The sequence below is a fragment of the Epinephelus moara genome, chromosome 17 (assembly GCF_006386435.1).
Source record: "Epinephelus moara isolate mb chromosome 17, YSFRI_EMoa_1.0, whole genome shotgun sequence".
Lineage (NCBI taxonomy): Eukaryota > Metazoa > Chordata > Actinopteri > Perciformes > Serranidae > Epinephelus > Epinephelus moara.
In genome coordinates, this window is record NC_065522.1 from 26336405 (window position 1) to 26348189 (window position 11785).

Genomic DNA, 11785 nt, shown 5'->3' on the forward strand with positions numbered 1-11785 from the left:
CCCCCCCCCTCTCTCTAGTCGTCTTTCACACAGGGCTGCCGACAGATTCTACAATGTAAATTGCAGAATCTGTCTTGAGAGATTACGTAGGCAGTAATAGAATCTGAAGACAAGCGATCAACTGGAGATGCATGATAGACACAGGTGTGAATAGCGTTGTGTCTCGGCTGTCCCTTTACGTTGAGATCACCAAAATGCATGTAAATACCAGCTATAAACAAGCTCTTAATGTAACTCAATGCAACCCGATTAGCAGTTCAAGCCACCAGCTGCTAACAGCTAACGTTTACTAGATCTCCTCCTGCCGATTTTGACACCGATTTGTTGTTCATAGCATTATCAGGAAAACAATAGGGTGTGTCACTTGAAATGTCAGGAGTGAGTTTACTGTGTCCTTTCACCCCAATGGCGTCCAAGGAAAGATCTCTGTTCGTCCCAAATATGTTTTCAGTTGTCACGGTCTGGAGCACCACTTTTTAGCCTGCGCAAAATTGGTGTGACACAACAAAGGTTACGATATTGTAACCCTAGTTCTATTTGCATAGTCTCGCCACCAGACAATCCGATATCTCCACCTTCTGATAGTCTGGGGACACTCCTTTCCAAAGTGTGTTTAACACACCGGAGAAAACGGCTGGCAACAAAGCAACGCCTCTAGGATTTTTTAAAAGGACACGCCCTCCCGGAGATGTGCGCTCCCCCTTTTCTCGTCCGCAAGGAAACAAACACACAGAGAGCTTGAAAATGGATGCTGTCCACAAGATTGTGGAAATGAAGGACTTACAGTGACTTTGTTTAAAACTTTTAACGCAGTCAGACCATGTTTACGAGCACAAGATTTCAGCGAGCCACTGAAGGACCGCCCTGCAGATTTACTATTGGTTCTGCAACGTAGGGAGTTTTTTAAACTCTGAAATTGTATCGGCCCATCTAAACACAAAATCAGGGAGAAAGACATCAGTCTTTAGTTAAGCAAAGCGTCTAAAGACTGACTTGTGAGTCTACTATTTGCATGGGTGGAGCCCTCTACTGGACTCTTTGGGCAATACTTTTCTAATTAAGAGCATGCATTTTCACACTGAGAAAACGGAAACGTAGTCAACTAATCAGGACGTGCCTACCTCAATACATGCGGAGCCCATATAGGGAGGCAGATTCCCACTGTTAGACATCCTATAGTCTCTACATTCAGTGAATGTAGAGTCTGTAGGCAAACCCTGGAGATCTTGCCTCCGGAAGAAGAGCGGAAGAGCCCTGGTTTCCAGTTGTAGGCTGTTTGCAGTCCGCGTGATATTGACCAATCACGTTTGAGCCGGCTGCAGTTGTTGCCAGGTTAAACGGTCCGTGCGGTGAATGAACGAGGCGGAACATAATTGGCATCACTGCAAACTCTGAATCCATCGCAATGGTTCAGCATATTTACTTATATGTATTTATATATATAAACGGAAGTCGGAAACGGAAATTCACCTCCTCCGTCCAAATCAAACCGGAATGCCAAAAAATCAGGGGTCTGCCCCCAGAGGCTGTATCGCCGTCTGCCGGAAGTCAGACGCCGAATACAGCCGATGGGTTCCGAGAATGGACATCCTACAACCTCTTGTTGTAGGATGTGAGCAGCAGGAGCAACAGGGCCCCTAGGTAGAGGGCTCTGCCTGTACTAATAGAACCAGGGTTACAATATTGTTACTTTCATTCTCCCTTACTGGACTCTTTGAGTACAGCGGGTAGAGCCCTGTCGCAACATAGCATTGAGCCACACTGATCCTGACGGGCTAAAAGTTAGTCGCCATAGTCCCACTGCTTCCTCATAACCTAGGCAACCCTTGCTCAGTGTGCAGTTCTTCATCCCTGAAGAGAAAAACGATGTCCGAAGGCAGGAATTTGTCTCCCTATCTACTTTGGGGTATGCATGTATTTGGGTACATTTATGCTTATCTCAGTGGTTGTGATTTAAGGAGTATTACCCAAAGAATCCAGTTTAGGCCGGAGCCTGGGTGAGATAGAGCAGAAAAACATCGACCACTGCCACGTCATTTTATTTGCCGATAGCAGACAGGGTGAATATCGGCTGTAAAAGATGTTCGCCCGATGAATCGGTGCATCCGTAGAGCATCTGAGGCAAAAATGACAATCAGTCCCTGGTTGCAGTTCTTCAAATGTAAAGATTTGAAGATTCATGTCCCTGTAAATTGAATATCTTTGTGTTGGTTGGACAAAACAAGCAGCATGAAGATGTCATCTTGGATTCTGGGAAATTCTAATGCCCATTTGCAACTGTTTTCACCTATTAAAGACTAAACAACCAAAGGAAACTCAAAAGAACTGTCAGCAGCCGCCCTTGCATTGAGTATAAAAGAAGCGGGAACATTAGACTGTGTTTCTGTGTTCAATTGACCGCCCATGAGTTCCCTAAAGGACGAGGGAGGAAGAGAGAAAAGAGAAAAAAAAGAGAGCGCTGACAGGACATATCTGAAAGCAAAGACAGATTGGTCGGCACTATTGAAATAAACAGATTGGAAAATTGGAGGGAGGGACACACACAGCGAGAACGAGGGCGAATGTAACATCCAGTCTTTGTTCCCTTTGCATGTGGGTGTGTGCACAACAGACACACACATACGTCAGGCTGCCATAACTCATCACCATCCCACAAAAAAAGAAGAAGCAGAGAGAGAAAAAGAGAGCGGGAGAGGCGTCTTGCCGTTATCAGCACAATACAAACAACAACAGTTTAGTCTGTCAGGTCACATCGAGACACAGTGCGGCAACATGCAGATTTGGGCCGCACTGCACTTCCCTAACAGGTTTAATCTAAATTCCATAAACGCCGCTGTTTCCACGCCGATGTCACCTGTGAGATATTCTATATTTACTTGAACGTATCTCTGATGGAATTAGACGACGAGCTCCACTGATGCAGCAACTGCCATTTATTTCATTTGCATACGATTACAGGCCCTCGGTTCTGATTTGACATTTTGCTTGGGTAGCTGTGGGCGGATATATGTACGGTCACGGCCCAGAGCCTTGCTAAAGATAGATGAGAGAAAGATTCGTCAGACCAAATTTGCGGGCTCTTACGCTCACACGGCGTATGACACGGTTAGCAGCTGAGGGGATGTTTGTGCGCCGCCGCCACCGCCGTCGTCGTCCACCACCACTGTGTGTGCGCTCTCTGTGTGTGAAGCCGGCTTCTTGGTCGCACAGGGGCCTCTCTGTCGGGCATGTTCTGTTTTTAACTATCCATCCACACCCCTCAGAGACAGAGAGGGAGAAAGAGACTGGGCCTGTCCGAATAAATTACAGTAACCATTTGGAAGACAGTGGAGACGAGAGGACAGGAGGAAAGAAAGTGGGACACAACAACAAGCCGAGGGCACTCACTCTGTCACACTACGACTGTCCAATATGATCACTGCCTTTGTAATGCTGCATAATCCCACATTCTTCAACAGTGTGTCTCAGCTCTGGATCTTCCAGGTAATCATGTCTTTATGGACGTTAAAGAGGCTTCATATTAAAGAATAATATACATACACATTGATATGGTGCACACAATAATATCAGCATGAATTATATTAGAGGTGAAGTGATTAGTTGATTAGTACAGAAAATGTTTGGCTGACATTTGCTGGTTGCAGCTGCTCGTATGCAACAATTTGGCGCTGTTCTTTCTTAGATATGACACTTAACTGTATATTTGGGGTTTCAAACTGTTGCTCAAGCAATTTGAAGACATAAATTTTGGCTCTGGGAAGTGGTTATGGGCGTACTTAACTATTTTCTGACATTTTATAGCACTCACTCTTGAGAAATGTGACAAAACCTTATTTTGGGGGAGAGTTGATTTTTCCTCTTCAGTTAGGCATTTTAAAATGTCAAAGTCTCGACTATCAAACCTTGTAATGGGCCAAGCTCCCAGTGATTCTGACATAATGTATGTCAGAGGGTAGATAGGACAGAGTTGATGTCTTACAGAGATGAGAAAAAGTTGTATATTTATTTATTTCACAGTCGTCATAATAAGGAGCCTTGTTTTCAAAGTAGCTAAAAGTTTTCGTAATGCTTATGAAAATACGTAGATCTTACGCTGTACCCTACACCGTAGCCTGACGTGCACCTCCCCAGAAATGTAACTACACGTCACAGCGACGCAGACCTCCTGTCTGTTTCTGTAAGCTGAAACCATTTCCCTCAGTGGAAACATTTTATTTACTTTAATTTCACAGACAAGAAACAATAAATTGTGAAGACAATAAAGCCTCCACAAAAATAACATTTTAAGTCTTGTGTGTGATTTATCCTGGCTTCATATTGTTTTGTCAGTGAACCTTGTGAGTTGTAATGGAGCCAAATTTTTTGTAATGTTACCTTTGTTAAATGTTGCTGTTGTCCCTGGCTTCATATGAGTAGAGGAAAAGTCTGCTAGCTGCTAGGCTAATTTATACAATGTAAAATGCCATAGGTTTGTGCTAATAACGTTAGCATGTTGTAATTGTGGGGAAAATGTGTCCAGATAAAGACAAGTGTTTGTCTGTGAATGCTGCGAGTTATAGTGAAGCTGATTTGTGTACTTGTGTTTGAAATTGTCTCTATTAAGCCATGTTTAATGTGTGTTTTGAATCAACTAAACTTTACAGCACTTCACAGAAACACCACCGCCGACTAGTGTTTTGGAGGTGTAATTGCAGAGTGTAGGCCACGTGCATAGGCTCTGCATAGATCTGACACAAAAGTATAAATCTGCCTTCAGAGGTAGAGCAGGTCGTCCTCTAATAGGAAGATCGGTGGTTCGATCCCCTGGTTCCTCCAGTCTGTATGTCGAGGTATCCTTGGGCAAGATACTGAACACCTAATTGCTCCTGATGGCTGTTCCATCGGAGTGTGAAAGCTTTTGAATAGTTACTGAGTAGCAGGTGGCACCATGTATGGTAGCCTTGGCCACCAGTGTGTGAATGTGACTCACTGTCCCCTGGCTCTATTATCTGCTCTGGTATCGATCCTCCCATGTGATGTGTGGAAAGAAAGTGAAAAAGCACATTTCTCAAAATGCTGAACTGTTTCTTAAACTTTCTCCATTTAATTCAACTGGCCATGTAAAGAAGGATTTCATTTTAATATACACATTGTTTCAGCTCCTACATTAGTGCTTAATGTTAGCGTCTTTGTACGTGTTAGTTTAAAAATTTGGTTTGTCCTCTTTCTTTTGTCTCCAGACACAGAGGCGGAGAGGAACGCACTGAAAGAGCACGTCTACCCCAAACTACGAGACTTCTGCAGGGAGAACTATGGGATTGAATTCCAGGTAACCGGCTGCTTTCCTTTTTAGTTTCTTTCTATCTTACCTCCCTCCAGCTGAAGGGACCTGTAACTTCCTGAGCTGTAGTTTTCCAGCACTGACTGTTAAGTGCCTCCAAATCTACACTGCGGCTTACACAGTGCCTGTGGGGGCCCCGGAGCGGCACACAGAGGTCCCTGTCCCTTTAAGCGGACAGAAGGCCAGCAGAGATAAGGCTTCCATCAGTAAAGGCTGGCACAAATCTAGCTGTGGATAAGGCAGCGTGATGCGAGGGCCTTCCCTTTGTTGTTGTCGGAGAATTGCAGCATTCTCCCCGCGGTGTCCACTGATCACCATCATTTGCATTGCAAATCGGCATCAATGTACGTGCAGAGATTGCTATCAGAGGTTTGTTTGTTTAACAAATCCAGGAGAGCCCTGGAGTCAGGGTGAGATCTCTGCCACAGATTGTTCCTGGAAGGATTTGAGGAAATTTGTTGCCGATGAGGAGACTTGTGACCCCTGAATTCGTTGGTAAAGCTGCAGTCAGCAGGGTGTCGGCAACTAATTCTCAGTTCATGTGAAGAATGCTTGGATCATAAAGAGCTCCGAGCACACACCATCTAAAGGTGTTATAACGAGACAGCAAGATACAATGGTGTTTAGAGTACTTCAAACATACATGGTACTCATACAACAAAAACACTCCCAGATAATGGCTGCACAGGAAATAGAAATGTACAAACATCTACGTGTGTTAGAGTACTTCTTTTGGACTGAATCAGTTTTTGAATATCTGCCTGTATGCTAAAGGGGGTCTTATAATATTGACCTGATTGGAGGACTTGGAGTGAGTTGAGAAGGAGGCATGAAGGGTCCTGTTTGATGAGGGTTGTTTCATGTCTGCAAGGTTAAATAAAGAAAACTATTAATACTCTCTTGCTTGATGTGCGCAAGTTTAATGTTCACTGTATTACTGGTTTTTACTTGAGTTGAATGCACTAGCAGAAGCTAATTTTGGGGCAGTATAACTGTGACTTGGGGGATCAGAAGTGGTACGTTCTTGTACCGTGCAGCAAGAATAGCTTTGTCTGGGGCGTCGGTAGCTTAGTGGATAGTGCCGGCGCCCCATGTATAGAGGTGATGCCTCGCTGCAGTGGTCGCGAGTTCGACTCCGGCTTGCAACCCTTTGCTGCATGTGATCCCCCCACTCTCTCTGTCTCCCCATTTCACACTGTCCTGTATATTAAAGGCAAAAAGCCCCCAAAAAAAACTTAAAAAAAAAAAAATAGCTTTGTCTTGTGAGAATGAAGCAATAAACCATGAGAAGCTACGGTTTACAGTGATTTTAGAAGAGCTAAGAGGTGTTGTTAGGCAGGAGGCAGAGCGGAGTAACTAAGTCAGTACTAGGCTTTAGCAGTATCTAATTTTTCTGGGGTGTACGATGTATGACATTAGTGGTATTAGTTTCCCACAGCTCTCTCAGCTTTTACAGTATAATAAATACACAAAAGAAGCTCGCAAATTTTTTTAAAGAATTAGCATTTTACACCTGTTTCCCTTATTAAACAGAGGAATACAACCGTAAACTTTGCGAATTCAAGTTTCTCTCTTTCACCAAACTGAGCGTCTTTATTTTTGGTGGTATTGAAAATCGTACTGTCAGGATTTCTAAATACCCTGGAATACTGTAATACCATGATACCGTGATACCACCTAAGCCTAGTCGGTTCCCCAAAAAGTACCGATTTCAGTACCCAGTCCTATTCACTGAATGTGTATTTTTGACTGTTCTCGTCCTGAAGGATGATGAGTAAATCAATCGTCAGTTGGCGGTTGTCATCTGTAGCTCTGCGCCCCATATGTAGCTACACATTGAACCGGACTTTGTTGACAATACCCTGAGGTGTGTTGGGATTCATTGCCCGAGAGTGCTTGTTTGTCTGAAAGTCTGCCTCCATTAACACTTGGTGATGGGATGTTTTGTTGCACTCCTCTGTCACGTTAGCCTTGGCCACTCTGCACTGTGCCCCACCCAAGGCAGCAGGGAGCTAGCTAGCTCCACTTTCCATTTGGCGATCACTGTGTGTAACACTGTCCATGTGGTGGCTAAAACATGATGGCTTTGCTCCCAGCCGCTCTGGTGAGCAAGCAGCTTAATTTTGAGCTGCAAACCCCCTCTAGCATTGTTAACGATGTTAGCACCACTACCTGTGATGACATGCCTAACAGTGCTAACAGAGCTAACAGTAGCTATGTTTACGAATCCTGTGTGTTTGTTTAACAAAACAAGTCTCATCTTCTTCTACGTTTTCTGGCAGTTGGCAACCAGCTTGTAAATGCCTTACCGCCTTCCCGACCCGGAGTGTGGATATCACCATGGAGAGAGGTGCGCTACATCAGACTTAATTCGAACATAACTGTTTCCATCCCCCGTTTTGCGAATCAACATTTTTCCGAATCAACCAAAACTCGGCTAAAGCGAGTGTATTTTAGTTTGTGCGAATCAGGGGATTTTAATTCGAATTTTGGCGTTTCCATCATAATTTTCTGATGCGATACTTCTAGATGCGCACCTAAACAGGCTGATGGAAACATGGCTACTGATAACATGGAGTTTGCAGCTCAAAACTGAGCGGCTTAAGGCCAGTTCAGACCCAAGATTCAAGATGGGACAAAACCATTTTAGAAGTTTGCAGAGAAAAGTTGCAGCAGTGTGAGCTGGCCGGTCTGACCTTGACTCCAGCTGGCTGATGGTGTCACCAGCAACTCAGTTGGTGAAATCGCTGGCAGCTGGTTTTAGAACGTAAAGCATGTCACCTGTTTCAACAGCCGATGAGCTTGTAGTGAAGTCCGCTGGTCTGCACAATGATCACAGACGGCGTGTTCGCCTGCTGCAACAGGTGCTCCGTCCCCGCCGAGCCTTCTGTTTCTGTCCTCACAGTGCTGGTGTCGGACAGCGGGTCGCTGCTGCTGCTCGCTGTATGTGCTTATGCCCCTCCTCCATGCCATTGTGTTATTGATCTATTTATTGCCGCTGGTTATTTATATTATTGTGGCATATTGGTCATCTGATGCTGGTTTTGTTTCTGTTTTTCGCCGTTTCATCACTACTACAAATCCAACTGTAGCCAGTATCTCACTGTCACTATCCTCATTCAGATTTTACAAAGCTACAAATTATATTCAGCCACAAAATAAACCTGAAAAGCTGCAAATCAGAACAGAAGTACAGAGAGTTGTTGCATAGAGATGATACACCATCTCCCTTTTGTTGCATTGGTGTGAACCGGCAGGTTTTTAGAACGTTACAGAACAGTTCGTCGTGGGTAGTTGCATGTTTCAACTTGTCTCATCGGGAATCTTTGGTCTGAACTGGGCTTTACGACACCAGAGGGTGGGCATACTGTTGGGCCAGGACAGTGTCACAAACGGTAATTGCCAAAACAGCAGCACTGCTAGCGAGCTCCCAACAGACCTGGGTGGTGTGCAGCGCGGAACCGATCAACAATATCCTTGGCGGTCAACTGATGCCGACCCTAACTGACACCAAATCTAGGCCACTGTTTAGCTCATTCTGCTGTCGCTGTTGTTTCACAAATCTCCGTTAAAATGGCTTTGTGGTGAGAGAAGCAGGTCCCTGAACGAGAAGGATCATTTACCATTCAGCGTTTAGCTCCAAAGCACCATTTAAGCAGATTCTCCACAGACCTGATGCCCCACTGTGAACCACTAATGACAAGCATGTTGTCTACCACCTACAGCCAGTCGCATGAATTAACATAGCTTACTGTTACTCCAAGGATCAGTTAGATAAAGTCAAAGGGTCAAAGCCGCAGTCACCAGACGGAAGGATCTAACAAACATGGCCGAACGTCTCAGATGTCTGTGTGTGACGGAGAAGTGCAAGATAATGCAAGAAGAGCCAGGCGGAGATGTTTTGGCTCGGCTATCCGTGGCCACGTGTCTGTCTGGTGATTCAGCTCGCTGTGACGAAGCGTGAGCTGAAATGATTATGCAGAAGGCCTGGGAGTTTATACTATGACTCACTTACTCCCCCCACCTCCTCCTCCTCCTCTATCCCAACCCCCCCACTCCTCATCCTCACCCACACAAAGTGAGAATTGGCACCTTGGCTAAAACCACAGTTTACTGGAGCTTGATCATGATTCGCACCAGAGTGTGCAGGTTAACATTTTGCTTGTGAATCGTTCAACGTGTGAAATCATATACGTCTTCTACGTACATGCGAGCAGATTATTTTTCTACTTGCATTCATTTTTTGCTTTGATTTGTAATTTATGTGTGATCCCGCCTCCCCTCTCTCACACACACATCCGCTGGCACACACTGACACACATATGCCAAGCTGATGAAACCCGATTCTCCCCGGTCCCTCGTCACTTGACTCAGTTTCCATCCAGAACGTTCCCTTAAGAGGATGGAGAGGGATCGCAGGAGATGGAGGGGAGGAAGAGGGCGAGGAGATCCAGCCCAGGGGCCGAGGGCCGAGGGCCGCGTCCTCATTCAGTCAGAGAGCAGCAGCGGCGCGGGGATCAGGCTCCATGATCCGTTTTTTTTTTCCCATTTCTAACCCCGTGTGTCCTGCTCTTCCTCTTTCATCACGCATTCGTATGCTCTTTTTTCCTTTTTATAAATGACACAAAGCAGATGCACAGAGGATCAGGGTCGGAGGTTTCAGCACGTCTCTGACTTAACTAGATTACTGCTGGTGTGTGTGAGGTTTGGTGATGTTTGTTGGTGAGACGCTGAGCAGTGGATTTCGCTGTTGTGGTTGACTATTTGGCCACAAGTGATGACATTTTATATCCAAAAGGTCAAAGGTCAACTTCACTGTGACATCGTAACATTCATATTGTCATATCTCAGGAACAGAAGCAGAGACATCCGGTCGGATACTGAAACTGTTCTGATTGTAAAGATCTTCAGTGCTGCTGGGATGAAGACGTGTGAAGCATCCATGTTTTATATTTGAAGCATGCTGTCATGGCTACATACTGTTTGAGTGTGGATGGACATGGATATAAACTCCAACTTGAGTGGCTGGTGGAGGCTACAACCGCCAGGCAGTAATTCTAGTTTATTAATAATGGATCGACTGTATTGAATACATTGTTTTTTCATGTAGTGGCTCGGCAGGCTCCTGAGCAACATGGAATATGCATTTGTCTTTGACACGTGGGCTGGTTTCTTTTGTTGTTTGTCACTTTCAGGATTTATTTTTTTAATTTTTTACCATCTATTCTCTACATTTTGTGGCCCAGACACATGACTCGCAAATCATCTTGTTACAAAACAATCAGCTCCTCCCATATGCAGGAGTTAAACTGAGTCTCTGGGTAACTGGAGGCTGCTCGGTTATTAATGTGGTCGGACCTCTCTGTGGTGGCAAAACTCACAGTGTATCTATAATAAATGTTTCCTGGTGTCAGCTGTAAGATTCTGGTCAACATCTTTCACTCGGACGTATTTTACAACTCGTAAGTTTGGCGACGAGATGAGAGGTGAGGAGACCTTTCACGATGATTGAAAAGTCAGTTTTGCATTGTCAAAAAAGATGCAGAGCTATTACAATATGTCACCCACTTAAAAATGCAACAGCTAATTGTTTACATCTTAGCTATGCTTCTCATATTAACGGGGCAGTGTGTACGATTTAGGGGGATTTAGTGACATCTAGTGGTGAGGATTGCATATTGCAACCAGCTGAAACTTCTCCCAGTTAGAATTTCGATAGTGTTCATACTTCAGGAGGCTTTAACTAGGAGCTGAATTGTCCACAGAGGTCTCTTCTTCTCCAAAACAAATGGATCCAGTGATTTAAGCCGTTACAAACACTGAATAAAGCAGTTTCATATTGGGCTGCACAATCAAATATCAAACTTGATCGTGGTTTTGGCTTGGACATTGACGTTTAAAATGCTTTTTAAAAGCCATCATGCTGCTATGTGTGCACCTTGCAGCTGCAGCCTGTAAACAATCTTGACTTAATGTTGTAACTGCAGACAGGCAAAATGAAAATAGTCCATCATCAACCGTCACCACCTGTTGTTTGGACATAAGAGAAAACAAATCATATGAAAAGAGTGCATGACCAACACAATTAACTTAACAAAGGTAACGTTACAAAATTCAGCTCCATTATAACTCACAAGGTTCACTGACAAAACAACTGTCTTATACTAAACACGTTCCAAACAAATTCAACATGCTAACGTTATTAGCACAAGCCTATGGCATTTTACATTGTATAAATTAAGCCTATGGCATTTTACATTGTATAAATTAGCCTAGCAGCTAGCAGACTTTTCCTCTACTCAAATGAAACCAGGGACAACAGCAACATTTAACAAAGGTATTGTTACAAAATTCAGCTTCATTACAACTCACAAGGTTCACTGACAAAACAACTGTCTTATACTAAACACGTTTTCCAAACAAATACAACATGCTAATGTTTTTAGCACAAGCCTATGGCATTTT

General features: G+C 44.2%; 1 protein-coding gene across 3 annotated transcripts in view; it reads left to right on the forward strand.

The window, feature by feature from the left end:
• The window catches only part of LOC126404439 (NACHT and WD repeat domain-containing protein 2), a 95590-nt gene that overhangs the window by 18879 nt on the left and 64926 nt on the right, over positions 1 to 11785 (forward strand). For all 3 annotated transcript variants that reach the window (XM_050067656.1, XM_050067657.1, XM_050067654.1), the window contains exon 3: positions 5220 to 5308. In XM_050067656.1, coding sequence (XP_049923613.1) covers positions 5220 to 5308 — 89 coding nt within the window. The remainder of the gene's footprint in view (positions 1 to 5219; positions 5309 to 11785) is intronic.